Below are 24,073 nucleotides of genomic sequence, written 5' to 3' on the forward strand. Positions count from 1 at the left end.
AGTTGCCCTCGGAAGTTGTGGGAGCGCCATCACTTGAGACTTTCAAGAAGAGACTGGACTGCCATTTGCCAGAAATTGTTTGCACACACTAAATTCACATCAAATAAAACACAATCTGCGCGAAGCCACCCTAAAGCAAGAATTTTGAATTTTCTGATTCTCAATCAGAACAGAACTGGAAGGGACCGTGGAGGTCTTCTAGTCCAGCCCCCTGCTCAAGAAGGAGACCCCTATATTTTTTCAGACTGGTGGCTGGCCAATCTTTTCTTAAAAACTTCCAGTGATGAAGCAACTTCTGAAGGCAAGTTGTTCCATTGGTTGCTTGCTCTCACCATTAGGAAATTTCTCCTTAATTCCAGGTTGCTTCTCTCCTGGATTGGTTTCCATCCATTGTTTCTTATCTTGCCTTAGATCAGAGGTCTCCAAACTTGCCAACTTTAAGACTTGTGGACTTCAATTCCCAGAATTACTTATGGTGGATGGAGAATTCTGGGAGTTGAAGTCCACAAGTCTTAAAGTTACCAAGTTTGGGGACCCCTGCCGTAGAATTTGGTGATTTTCTACAGATTCCTTCTGTAACTTTTGACAGATTCTATGTATGTTCTCTTAACTTTGTCCACTGAAAAAGACCCCTGTGATTGTTAAAAGTGCTATATGGCAAAAAGTACAAGAATAGCCCCATGCCAAGGCCCGAAGGGAAATGGCCTGGTTTCTGAATCCCCTCTGCCTTTCTCTCTGCTGCTTGTCAGGTGAATATTTAGTCTGGCTGAAGATTCCTGTCTGAACAGGATTAAAGAGAGTCAACAGTGCTGAAACCTGAGTCATTCCGTGGGGTGCTCCGTTGGAGACAGTCGGGGCGGCACTGAAAAGGAGGAACGGCTGCGTGAGAAAATTTTAAAGACAACGAAACTCTCACTAAAAAAAAAATAATCACAAAAACCCACCTGTTAAGAGTTTTTATGCAGGGAGTGAAACTAACTAGCATTAGTCCCGTGTCTGGTTGGGAGGGACGGTGAGGGGTGAGGGGGAGAAAAAGAAGGTGGGGGAATCAAACTTTGGAAACTTTTTCCTCTTAGACAGTTTGAGGGTTGATGTTTCTGGCTTTTCTCTGATGGCCTTTTCTGGGGAACCATCGCGAAAGTTTTGGAAGGCTTTTAAAAGGCTTTCATTTTGCAAAAGAAATTCAACTAAAATGCAAATGCAGTTTATTTTAATATGCAACGGACCCAGCTGAGGCTCAGTGTGTAATTTGGCAGGGAGTGGTGGGAGAGAAAGGGACACAACATTTGGATTCTAAGTTTTTTTGTGGCTCTAGCAAGCTTCCTGGGCTTTTAGCCCTACTTTGAAACAACAGCCTACCTGTGACTCAGCTGTGAAGAAAGTTCTTGATGCTTTCTGTGGATTGAGTTGCTGTCATGATTGGCTGTTGTTTTTCTTGACCAGCTGTTAACTTTGATTGTTGTACACTGCCCTGAGTCACATCTGGTGAGATGGGCGGCTATATAAATTGGATAAACAAATAACTAAACTCTTGTGAATGAGACATTTTCTAAAATACACAATTCTGAAAACTTCCAGAAATGCAGACATGGGTATATTCTGGGGTGTCATGAAAGAGCAAACTGGCTCACTATTTCAAAAGCCATTTGCTTTTGGGAAGAAGATGATGGTTACGTCTACCTTGATGCTCTCTGGTTCTTTCTGTTTGGGCAAAATAAAACACTTGTTTGCCATTATTATTATTATTATGGCCTGGCTCTTGTCCTCTATCCCTAATCCAGCCTAGACTATGAATCTCTGAATCTCTTCCTGGAAGATACTCAACTTGAGACATCTTCATTTCTTTTTATACCTAGTGTTAGAAGGTTGCAGTTTGGTCCTCAGGCTTAAGATGAGCCACCCTAATCCAGAACAGCCACACCAGCATTAAATGGCTTATTGTCCATCTGAAATTGCCAACACCATCTCCAATAGCCTGAACTATCTGTAGGAACAAAAAAAATGGATGGAAGAATTGAAGGAATGGTTTGGGTAGGGGGGAGAGAGAGGAGCTATCAAAAATGTTGATTTGACACTTGTGGTCTTTGGCAAACCCATGTGGCTCCTTAACATAGAAGCCAACATGTTTTTCCAAGATTGTGGATTTCTCATTTGCCATTGATTCCAGTGGACAAAGAACATTAGGGATGGGATGAGGTGGCATTGAAAGAAGATGTTGTGGAAGGAAGGGATGAGTTCAAAGGAATAATTTGACTTAGAATCTTGAGAAGGATGATTGTTGATACAGCTGCATCTGGACTGGAGAAATCCAGATGAGCAGAAAGGGGTGGGTGGAAATCCCTTTCTTGTTATCTGGTGGTCATCTACATTTTTGGAGCCTATGTATGGTTGCCCATGCTTTGTCCAAAGGAGCCTGGGTGGTCTGGAGCTCTAACAATGAACCAGATGAAGGTATGGGTTTCATCCTATCCAGAGGTGGTATTCAGCAGGTTCTGACCAGTTCTGGAGAACCGGTAGTGGAAATTTTGAGTAGTTCGGAGAACCGGCCAATCCCACCTCTGACTGGCCCCGCCCCCACCTATTCTCTGCCTCCTGAGTCCCAGCTGATGGGCTGAGTCTTCTTTGGTTGCCCTGCACAGGAGAACGGAGCTGGAAAGCAGGTGTGCGGAGTGGGGAGGGAATGGGGATTTTGCAGTATCCTTTCCCAGGAGTAGGGAGGGAATAGAGATATTTACAATATCCTTCTCCTGCCATGCCCACCAAGCCACACTCACCAAGCCATGCCACGCCCACCAAGCCACACCCACAGAACCAGTAGTAAGAAATTTTGAATCCCACCACCGATCCTATCTCACCACCCCGAGTTAAGCAAGACCTATCCCAGTATCTACCTTGGATACGTAACTGTTATTAGCAACACATAATAGCTGTTGGTTGACTCCAGGATGGCAGATTGGAGACTGATCTAAGTAAAAAGTCTTGCCCGTGAGCCACAGGGCCTCTTTAAGTGGAAAAGCACCCAAGGGTGGGGATTGGCAACGATGACTTTCTCTCCCCCCGCCCGCCCCGCAGTGGGACTCTGTTTGATCTGCAGCCTGTCCTCTTTTCCATTTGTGGAAAATCAAAGCAGCCGGGAGGTTCTGGGTCCCGCCTCCAATCCTTTCTCTCCTTGTAAACAAAGCAGGAGGTGAGCTGTGCCCAGAGATTGTGACTGATTTTAAGAACAAACTCTCCGTAGATCAGTGTTTCTCAACTCTGGCAACTTGAAGGGGTGTGGGCTTCAAGCTTCCAGAATTCTGGGAGTTGAAGTCCACGCAACTTCGAGCTGTCAAGGTTGAGAAACACGGCAGTAAATGTTGTGATGATGCCAAATCTCGCACTGCTTTCACTGTTCCAATCATAGTTTTGTCGTTGTGCGAGCTCAGATCAGGTCTTTAAAGGAGAGAAGGAAAAGCTCAGATCTCTTCGTGTGCCTTGGTTGATGTAAGCAATGGCCCTGCTTTGTACATCCTGCAGTGCGGAAATGTAATGTGTTTGGTTGGACATAGCCTGTTGCCCAACCATAATTTTTTCTGATTTGCAAGTTAGGTTTTATTGCAATGGGGCACAAGTCAAGACGGCAGCTGCAACCATGGCATCGAAACCCATTCCCCCTTTTTGTGTATGCATTGATGTCAGTTAAAAAGCAGAGGGGTGTTGATTGCATAGTTGTGATTGCCAATCTGATTTTTTTTTTTTTTTTTTGACGTCTCTTGAGGTCCCCTCTGGTAAGCACACAACTGTGGCTTGATTTCAACCATTTGTGCTTACCAAAACCATAGGTTACATAGCAGGAGTTTCCAAACTTGGTGACTTTAAGCCTTATGAACTTCGGTTCCCAGAATTTTGGGAGTTGAAATCCAAAAGCTTTAAAGTTTCTGAAGTTTGGAAACTCCTGGCTTAGAGTAAACCTACCCTGGTTTAAAACTTACCAGGTATGTCCAGCTAACTGTGATTTAGTTAATAAACCCTGTGTGAACCAGAATAAGAGATACCAGAATCTTAATGCCTTTAACAGTTGTGTATCCTTTTTAATAAAAATGAAACCTGCAATCAAATTTGCAGTAAAAAAAAGTATTCCTCTTTAGGGTTCCCTCTTCTTTTGTTCCCCATTCTTATGTCCCAGTTAGTCCCAATCCCTAAAAGCTAGAAAAAAAATCTTCGTTGGATGAAGTTTTATTCATACACCTTTTGTATTTCCACTTCTACAAAGTACTGGACAGTTCCCAGTTCTGCAAGTTCGTGTTTCCGATACTCCTTGTGACAACATAAGCAATGCCCCACACAATCTGGACATCTGAAGTAAAGAAAGCAAAGTACCCCAGGCTTTGGATTAGATATAGTGGAAGAGAAGAACAATAAACAAGTACAAAGATGAGCAGTCTAATTGATTCCATTCATTAATCCTCAAGGACTCTCTAATGGGTTTACTCTTCTCTCTTCTATGGCGGGGGCCTAAAAGGGTCCGGCAGAAATGGACATATAAGTGAGGGAAATATAATTCCATGACTTCCTTGGAACCAGGAAGAAACAGGAAGGGAGGGGGGAAGGGAAGGAGGGAGGAAGGAAGGAAAGAAGGAAAGGAAGGAAGGAAGAGAGAGAGAGAGAAAGAAAGAAGGAAGGAAGGAAGGAAGGAAGGAAGGAAGGAAGGAAAGAAAGAAAGAAAGAAAGAAAGAAAGAAAGAAAGAAAGAAAGAAAGAAAGAAAGAAAGAAAGAAAGAAAGAAAGAAAGAAAGAAAGAAAGAAAGAAACTTCCTGCCATATAAAACTTGTAACCCAAATGTGGTGTTCTTCAGACAAATTGTATTAGCTTTCATGGTAAGATGAAGACATACGAAGATTGTAAACCAAAACATTTGGGCATCATGTTTGGAATATTTAAAGGGCCAAGTAGGAAAGTGTTTCTCTTGCATGTGGGTGTCAGGCAGTCCTGTCTAGTACACATCTTAGAAGACCAGGAACCATTTCCCAAAGACTGTTTCCCCGTTCTATGTTAAATGGAGAATCACGCCAGTGAAAAGCTTCCATGGAAGATCTGATAATATAGTAAATTAAATCACACTCTACTCTGTAGGTCTGGTTTCGGTTATCAGTTGCCCTCCAGTTGTGTGGATATTGCAGTTCTAGCGATCATGATCTGAAATAGGTGGAGAACTTTTGTTTGGAGAGGGTAAATTTAGATTCAGAGATTCCAGATGGACCTTCATCAGCCCAAACCAGCAGTTTTGAACTGACTCCAGAAATGAAGCTCAATTTAGTGAGAACAAAGGAGGATCCTGGGTGGTTCCACATAAAATTGAATGTTGCCATCTTCTGCACCTGCCAGTGTGTCTGCACCTTCTTCAAGGGTGGCCCCATTAATTAACAGATCGCAGTAATCCAGGGATGGGCAAACTGCAGCCCCAAGGCTGCATGCAGAATCTGAGATCCCCTTTTTAAGCTCCCCACCTGCCCCTTTTACTGTTGTAGTTCGAAGTCAGCAGCCTGGATTCTTGCTATTTTTTAAAAATGAAGTGTGCAAACATGGAGAGTTGTGCCAGAAAATACTGAGACCTTAACACCATTAAAAAAAAAACCAGCACAAAAATTCAGAGAGAGAGAGAGAGAGAGAGGGAGGGAGGGAGAGAGAGAGGGAGGGAGGGAGGGAGGGAGAGAGAGAGGGAGGGAGAGAGGGAGAGGGAGGGGGAGGGAGAGGGAGGGAGAGGGAGGGAGGGAGAGAGAGAGGGAGGGAGAGAGAGAGAGGGAGGGAGAGAGGGAGGGAGGGAGGGAGAGGGAGGGAGGGAGGGAGAGAGAAGGAGGGAGAGGGGGAGGGAGGGAGAGAGAGAGGGAGGGAGGGAGGAGGGAGAGAGAGAGGGAGGGAGGAGAGAGAGGAGGGAGGGAGAGAGGGAGGAGGAGGGAGAGAGAGAGGGAGGGAGGGGAGAGAGGGAGGAGGGAGAGAGGGGAGGGAGGGAGGGAGAGAGAGAGGGAGGGAGAGAGAGGGAGGAGAGGAGAGGGAGGAGAGGGAGGGAGGGAGGGAGAGGGAGGGAGGGAGGGAGAGGGAGAGGGAGAGAGAGAGGGAGGGAGAGAGAGAGAGAGGGAGGGAGAGAGGGAGGGAGGGAGGGAGAGGGAGGGAGGGAGGGAGAGAGAGGAGGGAGAGAGGGAGGGAGGGAGAGAGAGAGAAAGAAAGAGTGTGTGTTGTGTGTGTGCGCGTGTTAGAGAAAGAATAAGAAACACAACCCTGTCCAAGAAGTGTCCATGTACCTGAGATGGTGCACCTGTTGGAGTCATTGCTTCATCTTCTGAGACTCACAGCCAGTCAAAAGAAAATTACACGCAGCCCCTAGCCATCCAAGGACCCAAGGAGATTATAAAACACAGGTAGTCTTCGCTTATAACACTTTATTTAGTGACCATTCAAAGTTATAATGACACTGAAAAAAGTGTCTTATGACCATTTCTCACACATAGGACCGTTGCAGCCTCCCTGTGGTCCCGTGATCGAAATTCAGACGCTTGGCAACAGGCTCATATTCATGACGGTTGCAGTGTCCTGGGCGGCTCACCTGATCCCCTTTTGCAACCTTCTGACAAGCAAAGTCAACGGGGAAACCAGATTCACTCAGCCAGTGGGTTACTCATTTAACAACCGGAGTGATTCACTTAAGGACTGTGGCTAGAAAGGTCATAAAAGGGGGCAAAATTCACTTAACTGTCTTACTGAACGACAGAAAGTTTGGGCTGAACTGTGATCGTACGTCAAGGACTACCTGTACTGGATCGTGCCAGAGATATTGAACATTTTAATCCTCTTCCTCTTGGAGGTTTTTCAGAAGACAGGACAGGAGTCTTATTCAGAGCACTGGTGCATTTCATAGCTGCTAGCCTTTTTTTATGCTGCAGGATCATCCTGTGCCTTTGAGGAGAAATGCAAATCCCAGGAATGGAATAATCACCTGGAGACTTGGCAAAGCAAAAGCAAGGGTGTTAGGCCATTCGGAGCGCATCTCTTTCCCCCTCTCTTTTGCATTTCAAAACATTTTGCAGGAATTGTTTCAGGTCTTTTGTTCAGATTAATAATTGCATCATGAGAATGTCATAGTCGGCTCTCCATGTAATCACATTACGATGCAATTAACTCAAAGAGGGTGTGAAAGAGAGAAACTGAGCCACAGCTTCCCAAAAGAGAGAAGACCCCCCCCCAAAAAAAACCCAGGAGGTTGGAACCCGAGAACATCTAAAAAACTTACAGAGGGTATCAGTGTCCAAGCACAATCTTCACCTGAACAGCAAGCAAGAGTGAGAAGAACCAGTAGTCAAGTCAGGGGGAAGACCTACTCTAGAACAAGATTGGAAAACTGTGGTCCTTGGAAGTGGCTGCCAGAAATTGGTTGTGATTTGAGTTTTTGGGGATGGGATGATTAAAAGAAAGAAAGAAAACATGAGGGAAGAAGGGACATTCCTCTTGTATTTTGTCAATAGGGGTGTCAGATTTTTTCCTGAGCGCAATTCAACTTGGCTTTGATCTAAAACATTATGCAGTACATAAAAACTGTCTACTATTTTAATTGTCATTAGAGACCTTCTTCTAGAATTAGGCAGTTAACAGAGACAGAGCCTTCTTGAGTTTGGCGCTTTAACTGTAATTTTTTATTCCTCAAGAACGGTTTGTATTTTATACTAGCTTTATTTTTCCAATTCTTTTGCAAACCCCAGCTTTATTCTTTAAGATTTCCGTGAATAACCCTTGAGTGCTATTTTAATTGTGACCTCTTGCGTGGATTTGAGGCAGATAAAATTTATTGTCTGTCTCTTCTGACTGCTGGTGGAGTCATTAATCACTTCTTTTGTTGCTGTAGTTTGTTTTAGCCTACACATCTTGAAAGTTCTTTTACTGAAAGACATGACAGAAATGTCTTCGGTTTGTCATTGTTGCTAAACAGATTTACTATTAGTTCAGGTGCTTTTCCAAAAGGGAGCCACAGCCACCCAATTTGGATCCAGACTGTCTTTCAGGACAAAGTCTTAACTTTCACTAATAGCTTGTTTGTTTTTAACCAATAATAAAATCCCACCCATCTAGAACTCCTAGGGCATCTCGCAATTAAAAGGTGAAACAATAAAAACACAACAAATTGCATAATCTATGACTGTGAGAAAATGCAGGAACGGGCAAGCAAAGGAGGGGATGAGAACAGACCGAAAATTGAGTTACTCATTTTATTAACCTATTCAGTTCTTTGTATCTCAACACAAGATCCCAAAAACTTTGATGTAAAGAGCCACCTAAAATTGTGTTTCTGGTTCCTCTTCCCCTTGGAAACAATCTAGAGGCTGATGTGACTCTTGGTGGGAGATTTGACCCATTACATCTTATATTGCAAAGTTAATCAGAATAACAGAGTTGGAAGGGATCTTGGAAATCTTTTAGTCCAACCCTCTGTTAAAGCAGGAGATTCTATATAAACTATTTCAGACACATGACTGTCCAATCTCTTCTTAAAGTGATGGAGCGCCCACAGCTTCTTCAGGCAAGCTGTTCCACTGATTTATTTATTCTCACAATCAGGAAATTTCTCCTTAGTTGTATCTGTCCTTGATTACTTTTCATCCATTCCTTCTTGTTCACATGCTTTGGCGAATAAGTTGACCCCCTCTTCTTTATCTTAGCCCCTAAGATATTGAAACATTGCTAGTGTGTCAACCTTCTTTTCATTAGACACTGCAATTGGTCTTTATGTGTTGTAACCTCCAGGCTCCTAATCATTTTTGTTGCTCTTCTCTGCATGCTTTCTAGAGCCTTAACATCTTTTTTATATCGTGGTGACCAAAACTGAATGCAATATTCCAAGTGTGGAATATTATAGGCATTGTAAAGTAGTAATAACATTTCACTTAGAGCTTCAAATTAGAGCTGGATTCATTACGCCCTTCTTAATCCAACTAAATCAGTCTAATTTAGAAGATAAAATCTAATTTTCGTTGTCCGATGAAGACAAACATGTAAAACGAAACAACTTAACAAGACAACATGCAAGGAAAATATGAAAGCACACCTTGACAAATACCGCTGCTCATATTAGAGCGGGTGTATTGAACTGATGTGAGTGTTGTAATTTTCTATGTATTTTGCTAAAACCGATAGTTGCAAAGAAATGTCTCAATACAATGTGCCCATTTGTATTCCCATTCAGCTTCATGTCTGTGCGACTTCTGAAAAACGATGCGATGGGCTTGCAGAAGTACTCCTATATGAACGAAGACGAAGCTTGGAAGAGTTACCTGGAGAATCCTCTAACAGCGGCCACCAAGGCCATGATGAGAGTAAATGGGGATGATGACAGCGTAGCCGCCCTGAGTCTCCTCTACGACTATTATATGGTATGAAGAACATTCGGTGTAGGGATTAGGAGAATCTGGTGGGTGAACCCACAAAATGGCTGCCATAGCAAGCCTGTCAGATCCCCACTGAACAGAAGTCATTTCTATCGTTGCAAATAAACATGATGCTAAAGCAGTATTTCTCAACCTCGAGAGCATTTCTCAACCTTGCTAACTTCAAGGGAATGGGAAATGCTGTCTGAGGAATCCACACATCTTCAAGTTGTCATGTGAGAAACACTGCCTTAGAGTGTCATGCAAATCCAGACCATCTGATTTGTATTTATAGCTGAGGGTATTGCACAAACTAGAAAACTTGATTAATTTGGTCACTAGGTTAAATGCATTTTTGTCAGCCATTGAGATTAAACCAGGGTGTCAAAGTCAAGGCCTGGGGGAAGAATCCGGCCTGTGGGGTACTTAGATCTGGACTTCAGAGTTGCCCTGGAAACAGGATGGCCTCCCAAACTCCGTTTTCCCTGGCAGAGGGTTGCAGGAGGCTGTGGCAGCTGAAAACGGAGCTTGGGAACAAGGGGTGGGATTCAAATTTTTTAACAACCAGTTCTGTGGGCGTGGGTTGTTCTGTTGGCTGGGTGGGCATGGCTGCTTCTTTTTTTGCAGCACACACACCCTCCCCCCCACTTTTTTGGCCTCCTGGGCCTCAGGGAAGCCTCCTGGAAGGGCAATTTGCTCCCAGAAGGCTTCCCTGGGGCCCGGGAAGGCTAAAAATGGAGCCGGGGTGGGGTGCGGTGCAGCTCCCTTCTGGTCATCCCCACCCCGTGCCCCTTTTTGCCTCCTGGGCCTCAGGGAAGTCTCCTGGGTGAAGCAGTGAGACAGTGAGGGGGATCCCAGCACAGCTGATCATCAGCAGAGCTGATCGTTGGGAGCGGGGAAAGAAATACCCTAAGGAGCGACTGAGCAGAGGAGAACGCAGTCAGTGATGTCAGGCATGCATGCGATAAGGACTGACTGGGTGGAAAGGGGCGGGGCCAGCCAGGGGCACGATTTGCCGGTTCTCCGAACTGCACAGAATCATAACAACCGATTCTATAGAACCAGTCCAAACCAGTAGAATTCCCACCTCTGCTTGAGAGTCTGTTTTTGCTGGCAGAACAATCGGGCCACCACAGGTGCCTCCGACAGGAGTGATGTCGAGCTGGCCACATCCACCTTGCCCCCTCCCCCCAGTTCAAACACAACCCTGATGCGGCCCTCAATGAAATCGGATTTGACACTCCTGGATTAGACAATAGAGATTCAACCTGGAACATCATCCTGATCTGCAGGCCACGTTTATTTTTCATTGTTTTTCCTCCTTTGCTAGGTCCCAAAAGAAAAGCGAATCCTTCCATCTGGAACACCAGGGCGCAGTGAAGTTGGGAAGAGGTAAGAAAAAATATCTGCCCCTTTTTGTAAACTGCTTGAGGGAGGGGGGAAAATCCCTATTATTTCTAGCAAATGTGGACTTCATAAATCCACGCTACAAAACATCTGTTTCTTTAGTTCAAAAAAATAATTGGAAGGTGTGTCAGCAGGTGAAGACAATGGGAGGGCTGGACTCCACATTGTCTTATTAGGTTACAAGTTATGACAGATTTGGGGGTTGGGGGTGAACAAAGCAGGGCTGAAAAAACTACTCACATGCCTATGGGGGTCTGTGTTTGCCTCTTACATGAATGGCCCTGATGCAGCAGAAAGCCGAGTTGTAGGTTGGCTTCTTCCTATCTTGCTCCCATCTCTGGACTAGGATCAAATAAAAAATACTAGTTATCGCACCCAACAAGTTGTTTTGAAAAGCTTTACTAGGCTTCCAGAAGATGTATACTAACAACCTGTCTGGCTTGCCAGGTGCTGCTGAATTTGAATGCCCAGCAGTCCTACCATGCAGGCCTAATTGCAAGGGATCTTGGATGCTGTAGTTCGGCAACACTGATGGGACACCATTTGCTATCCCTAGTAGGGAAAGAGGATTCAGAAACCATGGGCAGCCACTGCAAAATTATAGAAAGAGGCAGTCTCTGCTCAGATATGAGACAAAGGTGGTTACTGCATGCTTAGAAGGACATCTCAAGTTATCCTTAAAGGAGAGGGAGACAGATCCCATGATGGTTGGGGAAGATGGAAGAGTAGTCTTAGTTTTTCTGAAATGAGTTTATACAATAGGAACAAGTTTGTGTTCAGCCTTTCCAGGTAGACTGAACAGGAAGCAGAATCTGATCAGCTAATTCCACTTTCTTGGAAGACTGTGTAACAGAATTTTGCAGCCTGATAGTACAAATTTCCCACCATTGCTATTATAGCCTGAGAAATTAGCGAGGTTATTTTCTTTGCTTATTATGCAGAGGCTGGCTACAGCTTCTTATCTCATCATCCCTTAGGCAGCATCCCTTCTCTCCACATTCCCAAGATCATTCTCACACGCCATTACAGAGGCAGACTTTAGAGTGCCACTTTTGATGGGTACAAAGATTATAGATTAATAGATTAACAGAGTTGGAAGGGACCTTGTAGATCATCTGAATCTGTAATGCTATTTTCTTGGTTAAGGCTTGAATCTCAATAGGATGCCCCTAGATAGCTAAGGCCAACAAGAACTAGGAACAGCAGCAGGGAGTATAAGGTTGATAAACAACTTTCTTTTTCTTTCAAAACAATTTATATCCTTCCTTTCTTCCTTCTGGGCATCCATGCTTTCCAGAGAATTTCTCCTGGAGAGTCTCAATAGGCTGTATCACTTTGGACTCTGAGTGCCCTTTAGCTTTGTGCTTTACATCTGCTTCTGAACAACTGCATGGAAAATTGAAGATAAGCAGTTGGTAGGTTGGTTGTTTGCTAGGCCAAGCTAGAAGACTAAACAACTGGAACCTTTGGTTGGAGAAAGAACTGAACTGTGGAAGAAGGCAGAATTGGCTTGGCACTGAAATAATTATTATTAACAAGATGGTGGACAGCAAAATCTTTTGAATCTTCTGCAGCAGGAAAAGAGGAACTTTCTGAATATTCTACAGCAAAGGTCTCCAACCTTGGCAACTTTAAGACTTGCGGACTTCAACTCCCAGATTCTGGGAGTGGAGAATTCTGGGAGCTGAAGTCCACAAGTTTTAAAGCTGCCAAGGTTGGAGATCCCTAGCCTACAGTCTTCCAAATGTTGCTGGACTACAACTTGTACCAGCTCCACTCAGAATTCTGAGAGTTGTAGCGGAGCTGTCTCTGGAAAGCCGTGGATTCTCCATCCTTCCCTTGCAGAGAGTTTGGGGAAAGCGATTAGGTAGCAACGCAAACGGTTTTCCATTCAGCAGAATTAAAACAAAAGGATAATCTGATCAAGTTCTGATTATAGTTACCAAATTGAGATATGGTTAGTTCTGGTAAGCTCCCACTCTGTAGATTCCTGTATTAAAGATCCTTCTGTTGGCCTTATGTTGCTAAATTATTTTGCTTGGTCCTTCCTTCTCTTTTAGGCATTGCCATGGGATGGAATACGAACCAGAGATTTCTTCTTTTGAAGGTTCTGCTCAGCTCATGAAGCTTCTGGCTGAAAATGTTTCAGTGAACCAAGAATATCTGGACTTGCCCAAGAAGAACGGTTTAGCCTTTGAGGGCATCTCTTCTCCTCACAAGCCACCAGCTCTACCTCCAGGTCCCAGCAAACTGGAGAGCAATCCTGAGAACTATATGATTACTTCAGGAGACATGTATGACAATGGCTCGCTTAATTCCCTCTTTGACTCCATCCACGTGGCTCCACCCCAACAGAGATGGCAGCCAGACAGCACCTTCAAAGAGGACCCCGAGGAGGTCAGAATTTATGCAAAATCCTTGTTTGATGTTATCACTCAATGGTGGTCTGCAGGGGATAACAGTGACACCCATAAGCCATGCTTCTCTAACCACATGGCATCCAGATGTACTGGAGCACAATCCCCAGCATCACCAACCATCACAGCTGGTGGTTATACAAACTATAATGCAGCACATCTGGAAGACACCAGGTTTGGGGAAGTTGGGGAAACTATATATTAATAGATGGAATAAAATCCAGCTTGTTTTGAAATCCAGAATGTTTGGTGAATCTGAGGGAGGGCCACCTCAGCTTGGTCAGCCACCTGGCTTGGAGCCAAACTGTGTGGTTCTGCCCACTTCTGTGCAGGATGTGACATGCATGGTATAAATGGGAGCAGCACAGATTGGGGTAATTAGGCGTTCAAAGGAGTGTCCCTTCATACAAAGTCAGCTGTCACAAAAATTCAGCAGGATGGAATAGAGTTTGGTGGTGGTGGGGATGATGTCAGTTGTTCCTTAAATAGACTTCTTCCCTATTGTTATCCATATTGTTCAATGGCTACAGCTTATTTCCAAATCACTCTTTCCCATTAGAGTTTGCCAGTGTGAAAGAGTTGAGAAACAGGAAATTATAGAGGCTTGGTTCACCTTTAGCAATTACTGACTTAGAATCGTGATGGGATTTGTTTCCTTTCATCCTGGCTCAAGGATAGACAACCTTTATGGACTTTATGGGCTGTGAAATCATATGGAATGGAACTCTCAAAAGAGATGCTTGTAAACCATGGTTAATGGCTTAATGTTCTGTGTGAGCTTTCTCTTGCCTTGCTTGCTCTTCTCTTTATCCTCATCCAGTCCTGGATCTAAAGAAAGCTGGATAGGTTTCAGAATGCAAAACAATCCACACCAAGCTTTTTTGGTGTTCTTCCATTGGGACACCACCTTTTATGGACCAAGCATAATTAAAAAATATCTTAGCAACATCTTTGCAAATGTAGCTGAGAACCAAAGGAAGGTTTCCTGGAGATCAAAGAAAGATCTCCTATTTCAAACATTAGCACAACTGCCCCAACCTGGTTCTCCATTTGTATTGGACAGTAGCTCACAGAAATCCTTTTTTGGGGTCTGGTTGCTGATGGAATTTCTATTCCAACACCTTTAGACAACACAAGACAGGGGAAAGCTGTGGTGGGAATGTCTGGGGAAAATAGTGACTATTCTCATGGGTGTACAACCACTTTCCATCTAAACCCAGAGTGTTTTCATATTTGCTTCTAGTTCATAAGCAGATTGCTAGCTAAGATGTGCTTTGGATTAGGATGGGTTTGGTAAGTCTTTTTCTGACAAAAACGTCCTCCTTCTGCATGTAACACAGAGTTTTTCAACACTGGTAACTTTAAGAGTTGTGGACTTCAGCTCTAAGTATTCCATAGGCAGCATAGCTGGCGGGAGAATTCTGGGAGTTGATGTCTACATATCTTAAACTTGCCAAGTTTGGCAAACACTGATCTAACCCATAGCCACTTCCACTCTCTCTGTTTCTAAAAACTTGTTCTGGAGGTTGTAAAAAATAGCACTCTGGTATTCAAGGGCGGATTGTGTGGTTCTGGGTACAGGGTGGTTCCTGCTTGGTCTGCCATGCTGTCCTACTTGTTTAGTAGCTGCCTGAGATAGTTAAGGGGATGGTGCTTTTTTTCTTGATACTTTGCTCCCCCACACAAAGATTCATCTGCTAGATATCTGTCTACCCAGTTTACCTTGGACCTCCAAACTTGGCAACTTTAAGACTTGTGGACCTCAACTTCCAGAATTACCTATGCTGGCTGGGGAATTCTGGGAGTTGAATTCCAAAAGTCTTACAGTTGCCAAGTTTGAAGACCCCTGATCTAAGGCAGCAGGGGAGGCTTCAAAATACATATATACATATATAATACATACATACAAAATCAAATCAAATCACACCAAACTGTTCTGGTTTTGTTCTTTGCAGTCCTTGATATTCAATGATATTTTGAAGGCAGAAGCTCCATGTTCAGAAGGTTATTCCATCAGTGATGGCAAGACGTAAGTGTGAAGATTTTCTCCTGGACTATTTAATCGTCAATAGAGAAAAAAATAAGCTATATTTTTTTAAAACAACAACAACCAAGCACTTCCTACATTGGTGCACATGGTGATCCTTCTTTCCTAAATGTTGAGAAGAGTTGGGGAGTTCTCCTGAATTGGTGTTGCATTTCCATGAACCTACAATGGTGGCTCCATACAGAGATGGAGCTAATTTATTTTCAGTTCAGCTGTTGTGAATCCAAAATTTCTCCAACTCACTTTTCTAATTGAAATCCTGGAGCTTTGCAGCTATTAGGAATGAATTGGTCTCCAATGACAGGAACATTGTGTTCCTAGGTTGTCCCTTCTTGGATCTTTCTCATCAAAACACTACCATTTCACAATTTGTACAATTTGCAAAATGGTAGTGTTTTGATGAGAAAGATCCAAGGAGAAGGGTCAGCCTAGGAACACAATGTTCCTGTCATTGGAGACCAGTTCATAGCAAAGAATGAGACAACAGGCACAGAGTCCCTCATGGCAATTCTCAAGTATGCGCCAAAGCACTTGAAAGCAGAATAAGAAGCAATGGGTGGAAACTAATCAAGGAGAAAAGCAACTTAGAACTAAGGAGCAATTTCCTGATAGTTAGAACAATTAATCAGTGGAACAACTTGCCTCCAACACTGGAAGCTTTTGGATGCTCCAACACTGGAAGCTTTTAAGAAGAGATTGGACAACCATTTGAATGAAATGGTACAGGGCTTCCTACCTGAGCAGGAGTTGGGAGTAGAAGACCTCCAAGGCCCTTCCAACTCTGTTATTCTGTTCTATTATTCTATTGCAGTGGTTTTTTTTGAACATAATTAAACACATCAGAGCAGAGTTGAAGATGGATGAGTTGTTGATTGATGCTGTTTTAAAACCTTCCCTATTGATTAGTGGAAGAGGGTTCTAGGTAGTACCTGAATTGGGATCTGTCCAGCTTTGTAGTCTCGTTATATTGGTGTAACTATAACATTGAAGAAAACCAAGTTGGCTCTGAAATGATTCCTTTTGTGTTTTACCAAGTAAAATCCCTTTCTGTTTCTTCAATGGTTCCATTCCAGTGACTTTGAATACACTTTGGGATCTCCCAAAGCTATTCATATCAAGGCAGGTGACTCACCCATGGCATACCTCAACAAAGGACAGTTCTACCCGGTGACTCTGAGGACTGTCGGAGACGCCAAATGTTTACACTTGTCCTCAAACAAAGTGAAGGTAAGTGACATGCGGCTGAGCATCCGCCAAAAACATAGCCTCTGCAGGGTTCATTATCAGAGCTATTCCAGCCAATAGCCATTAAGATTTCTGAAGTCATTATCAATCCTGAAATGTTACTCCAAAGTTGGTTTTGGTTTTGCAAGTGAATTTACAAATAAGCCCTTTGTAGAAGTTAACAGAGTCTATGTGGACTTCCTTCCCTTTTTCCAGAGTGTGGTGATGGTAGTTTTCGACAATGAGAAGATTCCAATGGAACAGCTCAAGTTCTGGAAACACTGGCATTCGCGCCAACCGACAGCAAAACAGAGAGTCATCGATGTTGGTATGGAGTATAACTACTTCAGGGTTTCTTGTCCAGGACAGAACAAAAAATGGATAGGAGGGCTCTCTCCCAAACAACTAATCTGATGCCTATGGAGATATACTCAGTCATCCAGGTCATGGTTTTCCCAAAGGTGCTTTTCCAAAAGGCAACTGGACTTTGTTTTTCCTTGAAGACATTTTGCTTCTCATCCAAGAAGCTTCTTCAGTCTGAAAAAAGCTCCTTTGGGACAACTAATCTGGTAGACTTTATGTGAGCTGCTTCAGGTCCATGCGGCTGCGAAGCAGACCATTTCCCACTGTGATTGTATTGCCCACCTCCATGATCTCCTCCTCCTCCAGCTGTTTATGGAGATGATGGAGAAGGCCAAGAATTTCATTTATCACCTGGGATAGACTATGGCCATTCTTGTAACATCCATGGTCAGAATAGCTCTTAAGATGTGTGGAAGGTTGGATGGAGGTAGAACTATCCTAGATCTTGGCCACTGAGTCCAGAAGAAAGTTTAGGAGTAGTTCCGAGGAGTAAATATGGAGTTATCACATCTTTTTAAGGTATCGATAGTTAAGTAACTATACCTGGTCAATTAAAGAAATAAAAGAAATGTTTTTTTGTCTCTTTTAGCTGACTGTAAAGAAAATTTCAATACTGTGCAGCATATTGAAGAGGTAGCTTACAATGCCTTATCCTTTGTCTGGAATATCGCTGAAGAAGCAAAGGTAGGCTTGAAACATCAACAAGAGTACCTTCTAATACCAGGCAGAAAAATTATCCTGCATTTTTAAAAACTGTCTCTTAGTTAATTTAATAAAAAAGAATTTGGTTTAGAAAATTATTTAAAGTAGAAAATTATCTAGAAGAAATTCACATGAGTGGAGTGGTATGGTGTGTAGTGATGGGCCCAAGAGTTGTGTGTTAATGCCCTGACTTTCTCTGGACCGCCATCCCACCAGCACCGTCCTGTCTTCCTGTCTTCCCACATTAAATCCCATTCAATATTTGCAAGAGAAATCAACTCTCCTCTCATCATTTTTAAGTCATTGTGTTATTGTCACCCTGAAGAGGAAGTCCTGTCTCAAGGAAGCCCTTGAGAAATGGTTGGAGAATTTCTCCTTTGCCTGAAGAAATTTGGAAAAATGGCCCACCTAATTTTTATACCCATAAATTGGGTAGAGATTTTGGAAAATAGCACTTTGAACCAACCCATTTTCAATCATCTCTCCTTTGGGTCCTTTTGGGGGTTACATTGATCTTTTGACTTACACCTGGGTTAGGAATGGCTTCTCTGAGCAGTTAGTCTGGCCCATTGCAATAACACCAACCCACCCATTGGACACCCCTAAAACTTCAGGTGACCCCGCCTCTTTCAAGGCTACAATGGAGCTGGAACCATCATGCTTTCCATTTGCTTTTGCAGGTGTTTATTGGCGTGAACTGCCTGAGCACGGACTTCTCCTCTCAAAAAGGCGTGAAAGGTGTCCCACTGAACCTCCAGATCGACACTTATGACTACAGCACTGGCACAAACCGGCTGGTCCACCGAGCTGTCTGCCAGATCAAAATATTTTGTGATAAGGTAGAGTAAGGGGAGCCTTTGGCAAATGTTGTGCACGGGCTGTGTGTGTTTGTGTGTGTGTGTGTGTTTGTGTGTGTGTTTGTGTGTGTGTGTGTGGAAAGCCTCAGGGCAGCCAGGGGTCACCCTGTGTTGTTTCTTGAACACAAAGTGTTTTGGAGAAAAACTTTGCAAGCAAGAGCTAAAGTGCCAAATTTGGGGTCCGAGGAGATTTAGAGATGAACAAGAGGACCTTCTGGCTTGAGGTTTTGCAATATGTCCAACAGCCTCTCCCCAACCCCCCAATTAAGCCTAGAGAGCAAGGACTCATTGGCATGACTGGAATTCCCATCCCACCCCATTGTCCCAAGTTTGAAGGTGATAGTTGAGGGCAAAGGATAAAGATACCTCTCTCTATCTTTCCCCACCATCACAATCCAGATCAGCCCCCTACCCCATGAAGCAATTATGTTCGAGGGTGGGGGAAACCCCATCCTTATTCTCAAATCTAATTGGTAGGCAGCTGGGTGCAGGGATGGGAAGAAGAAGGAAGAGAGAGATGAATCAGCAAGAGCAATAGAAAGAAGGAAGAAGGTGGAGAGACCGCAATGCAGGGTCCAGGTCTTGGAATAAATCTACTGGTAGAGTGGGGCACCTGAAGATTGAGAGAGGCAGGGCACATGTTCAGTCAAGGATTATGCATGGTCAGAGGACTCATTCTTGACCTATTAGATCCAGGCAGTGGTGGGATTCAATTTTTTTTTTACTACCGGTTCTGTGGGTGTAGCTTGGTGGGCATGGCTTAGTGGGCATGGCTTGGTGGGCATGGCAGGGGAAGATACTGCAAAATCTCCATCCCTTCCCCACTCCACCCCACTAACCTGCTTTCCAGCTCCGTTCTGCTGTGCAGTGCAACCAAAGAAGACCCAGCCAATCAGCTGGGACTCGGGAGGCAGAGAATAGATGGGGGCGGGACCAGTCAGAGGTGGGATTTGCTGGTTCTCCAAACTACTCAAAATTTCCACTACCGGTTCTCCAGAACTGGTCAGAACAGCTGAAGACCCATCTCTAGATCCAGGTGTCATGGTGGACAAATATCATTTCACATGCCATGGCCTTACAAGGCAGACCACAGGAAACGCAGCCAGATAAGCTAAATTTAATTTATTGTTAAGCTACATTAACAGAACTTCTCAGCCTGAAAGTGCAAGTCGCCTGCTGCCACTTTTAGAGCCTGAGAACTTAAGGAGGGTCTGACTCTCTTGTTCCACCCACTGTGCAGTTGTGGGCCATGCTCCCTCTTATCTGACCATTCCTCTGGCAGTCCCTCTTGGCAGCATCTCTTCAGTCTCCCGAGGTCATTCCCACACACCATTACATGAAAAATAAAATGTTTGTAGGTCTACCCTTAGCAGCCATGGATGTGAGAGTGAGGTTGTGGCTTCTCTCCTTTTCTAGGGGGCAGAGAGGAAAATGCGGGATGATGAACGCAAACAGTTCAGGAGGAAAGGAAAATGCTTGGATGCCAATAATAACGGTGAGTACAAGCGGAATAGCGGCCCCTTCAAACTGTTTGGAAAGGAGCCTTGATGGGTTGGTCCTGGGCCAAGAAGAGGAAGCTGCAGGGATGGTGACCATCAGAGACGCCTGCAAGATATGGTCAAAAAAAGTCAACATGGCAGCCACAGCAGTCAACTGAAATCTCTTCATGTATTCTTGTGTTCTATGTAAAAAATGGACAGAGCTTCAATTGTTCCATCGTGGCCACCATCTTGATGCTTTTAACCAGGGGTGGAATTCTACCTGGTCGGTCCAGTTCTATAGAACCGGTTGTTATGATTCTGCCCAGTCCGGAGAACCGGCAAACTGCACCACTGGCTGGCCCCTCCCCTCCCCGCCCACTCACTCCTTACCTGGTATACACACCATCAAACTTGCCTGCTCAGTTGCTATTTTTCCTTCTTTTTCCCCCTGACCATCAGCTGTTCTACTGTGCCAGGAGATTTAGATTAGCTAGAAAGCAGGAGATCGTTGGATTTCTTGCTTTCTAGCTAATCTAAAAGCAGAGCTGAACCTTCCTTAGGACTGAAGTTTTTATTTTTTCAGTGCAGACTCAGGCAGCAGATTGCAGAAAGGTAGGTCTCTGAGTGAATCTGTGATTCTGTGAACAACTCAATCTGCCTTTTTTAATAAGAAATTCAATATTTACATATTTATAATATTTACATACAAGCCACGCCCATCCAGGCACATGACCACCAAGCCACATGCACAAATTAGGCCACACCCACAGAACCAGTTGTTAAGAAATATGAATCCCACCCCTGCTTTTAACCACACTCTGCAGAGACACCCTAGTTTCTGGGAAATGAAACTCCTGTCACTTCATGTTTTTTGAGCTGCTTTCCTACTTTGCACAACTCCAGAATCAGATATGGGCCTTTGTGGTCTCACCCTGCCATCTCTTTCAGCAACTGAGACAGCTTAGGGACAATGGACCTCGGATTGCACGAAAGGCAAACTTTCTCTTTGAAATACCGAAGCTCCGTAGTGGTTCTCCATTGGTGGGAACATCTGCCTCGCCCTGCCCCATTAGTTCCCACGGTCTGGCAACCCACACTTCCCTCCCTCCCTTTAGAGCAGACCTTCCCCAACCTTTATGGGTTGATGGCCCATAGAGGGGAGGAGGGAAAGAGGGGGTGGTTTTGTGGGAGGGGCAGGCACATATGCTGCTGCTCATGTGAGTGGGGCCAAGAGTGTCCATAACACTCATGCAAGTGAGGCCCCAAGTGCCCACAATGCTCACAAGTGGGCTGTGCATCCGCATGCACCAGCTGGCCACTCACATGGCCTGGTTGCAAATGGGTATTAGGATTCCAGCAATTGCCCTAATTAAACCATGATTCTCCAATTGAGCACGTTCACGGCAGTGGTGGGATTCAAAATTTGTTTTACTACCAGTTCTGTGGGCGTTGCAATTGGCAATCACGTGACCCCAGGGTGTGTCAACCATTTTAAATCCACGTTGGTGGTCCAGCACCTGAATTTTGATGGCCTTAGGGATGCTGCAATGGTTAGACAGGCAAGGACTGGTTGTAAGTCACTTTATTCAGGACGGTCATAATTTCAAATGGTCGCTAAGCAAAAGGTTGTAAGTCTAGAAGAACCTGTGGTTTGCATTTCTCTGTGGCTCAGCTGATGGAGTTTTGATGAGTTCACAATGTTGTCAGCATTTGAGAGAAGTGGCAAAGAAGATGACCATGGATTGGCTTCCAACTGCTTTTAAGGATTCAGGGAATAGAAACAGCACCAACATTTGCAGTCTAAAAAGACTCTGCTCCAGCAGTCAGTTGCTTTAGGGTTGCACAGATGAACAAGAGCATCTATTCTTAGTCCAGCTAGACTGATCTGGTGCCCTCTAGATAAATCAGTGCAATTCTGGTAACTCCCAGCTGCCCAAGAGACTGGCCATAGACTCCAGGTCTGCTGGACAGTTTGCTCATTCCACCTAGGATCCAGGCCCAGCTAGATTTAAAGTCCTATTTTAAAATCCTTCTCTTTGCTTATTCTGTTTTATTTATTTACCTATGAGATGTAGACCCCATAGGTTGACACATGCCCTCTGGGAAGCTTACAAAACAAATCCATTTTCAAAACATAATAAGTAAGATGTCAAATAAAAACAGCCATAAAAACTACAAAAGGGAGAAAAGCAAAAGAACGGTCGCCAAGATAAAAAAAAAATAGCAGCTAGAACTAGTTTCAAGAGCCTTGTGATTGCTCCAAGCCCACAAGGAAGGCTTGGCACACTCTACCTAGCCCTCTCTGCCTTCAAGGTAGCAGAGAAAAGGGCCAGGGGAAAGTCCCTGGAGTAAGAGCTTCGTTGTATGGACACCACAGCCTGAAGGCTTGTCATTCCAGTAACCACCAGTCAGGTTTCCAAAAATGGGGAGGCTATAAAGAACATGTATGATTTGACCATGAGGGTCATATAGGAAAAGATAGTCCTTCGAGATTTGTTTTGGGACCATCAACATGACCTCCATCTTTTGCTCACGTCTCTTCTCTGCCCTTCTTCTTCTTCTTCTTCTTCTTCTTCTTCTTCTTCTTCTTCTTCTTCTTCTTCTTCTTCTTCTTCTTCTTCTTCTTCTTCTTCTTCTTCTTCTTCTTCTTCTTCTTCTTCTTCTTCTTCTTCTTCTTCTTCTTCTTCTTCGCCTTTCTGGGGATTGAGGTTGCCATCTTCTTGATTTTGATCTCAGTTTAGTAATGAATTCTTGAAGGACTTCCTGAAATGATTGTTTCCAGAAAATTGAGTACAAGTTTTCTTGCCTTTCATAGGACAATCTGCAGGCACATTTTACCAATCTTGAATCGGGTTGAGCATATTACAAACAAACTTTGGATTCTCCAAAATGCCATCTAGGAAATAGTAATAGCACGTAGACTTCTATACCACTTCGTAGTGCTTTTACAGCCCTCTCTAAGTGGTTTGCAGAGTCACCCTATTGCCCCCAACAATCTGACTCCTCATTCTACCATCTTCAGAAGGATGGAAGCCTGAGTCAACCTTGAGCTGGTCAGGATTGAACTCCTGGCAGTGGGCAGAATTAGCCTGAAATACTGCATTCTAACCATTGCACCACTATGGCTCTTAGAATGGTTTCAGAAGGCTTTCAAATGGATGGCTTTGTGTTAAGACACTACTGTATTAGATTCAAGACTATTTGTTTATGGACTTGTTAAAATAGCTTTTCAGTTATATCTGCTTTTTGGATGAATTTATTTATCCTCACACCAAAATCTATACACCACAGACTTCAGGACTCATGATGGTTTACACCACCACTAAGGAAAATACCAATATATAAATAACCACAGAAGACAACTACAACAAACTACTCCTAAAAATAAAATCCTATGGTATCTCTGGACAACTGAATAACTGGATAGAAGCATTCCTGTCAAACAGACAACAAATGGTCAAAATCGGGCGTCCTATCAAATCCAGTACCTGTCAATAGTGGTGTTCCCCAAGGCAGTGTTCTAGGACCAACTCTCTTCATACTCTACATAAACGACCTCTGTGATCATATTAAGAGCAATTGCGTTCTCTTCGCTGATGATGTAAAGCTGTTCAATACCACAGACAATACTGCTACCCTACAAAAAGATCTTGACTATGTATCCGAATGGTCAAACAAATGGCAACTTCAAATCTCAACAAATAAATGCTCTGTCTTACATATTGGCAAAAAGAATCAGAAAATAAAATACAAGCTGAATAGTCAAGATCTTGTTGATGACCCAAGCTCTGTAAAGGACCTTGGAATACTCACCTCTAATGATCTAAGTGCTAGAGCCCACTGCAACTACATAGCCAAAAAGGCATTAAGAGTTGTTAACCTAATCCTACGTAGCTTTTTTCTCTGGTAATATCACACTACTAACCAGAGCATACAAAACATTTGCTAGACCAATACTCGAATACAGTTCATCAGTCTGGAATCCACACTACGTATCTGATATTAGCACAATTGAGAAAGTCCAGAAATATTTCACAATAAGAGTTCTCCACTCCTCTACTCGCTGTAGAATACCTTATGCCACCAGACTTGAAATTCTAGAACTAGAAAACCTTGAATTACGCCGTCTTCGGTCTGACTTAAGCATGGTATACAAAATCATACATTGCAATGTCCTACCTGTCAA

At 43.8% G+C, this 24,073-nt stretch overlaps 1 protein-coding gene across 1 annotated transcript in view; it reads left to right on the forward strand.

Annotated features, from left to right (window-relative positions):
• GRHL3 (grainyhead like transcription factor 3) overlaps positions 1–24,073 on the forward strand; it is a 56,339-nt gene that overhangs the window by 15,385 nt on the left and 16,881 nt on the right. The window contains exons 2-10 of the mRNA XM_026675987.2: positions 9,209–9,395; positions 10,720–10,781; positions 12,857–13,193; positions 15,169–15,242; positions 16,334–16,487; positions 16,701–16,812; positions 17,437–17,531; positions 18,230–18,388; positions 19,823–19,901. Of these exons, the coding sequence (XP_026531772.1) occupies positions 9,209–9,395; positions 10,720–10,781; positions 12,857–13,193; positions 15,169–15,242; positions 16,334–16,487; positions 16,701–16,812; positions 17,437–17,531; positions 18,230–18,388; positions 19,823–19,901 (1,259 nt within the window). The remainder of the gene's footprint in view (positions 1–9,208; positions 9,396–10,719; positions 10,782–12,856; positions 13,194–15,168; positions 15,243–16,333; positions 16,488–16,700; positions 16,813–17,436; positions 17,532–18,229; positions 18,389–19,822; positions 19,902–24,073) is intronic.

This window comes from Notechis scutatus, chromosome 8 (genome assembly GCF_049901735.1).
Source record: "Notechis scutatus isolate UNSWTSFEM ecotype Mainland chromosome 8, rNotScu1.2, whole genome shotgun sequence".
NCBI lineage: Eukaryota > Metazoa > Chordata > Lepidosauria > Squamata > Elapidae > Notechis > Notechis scutatus.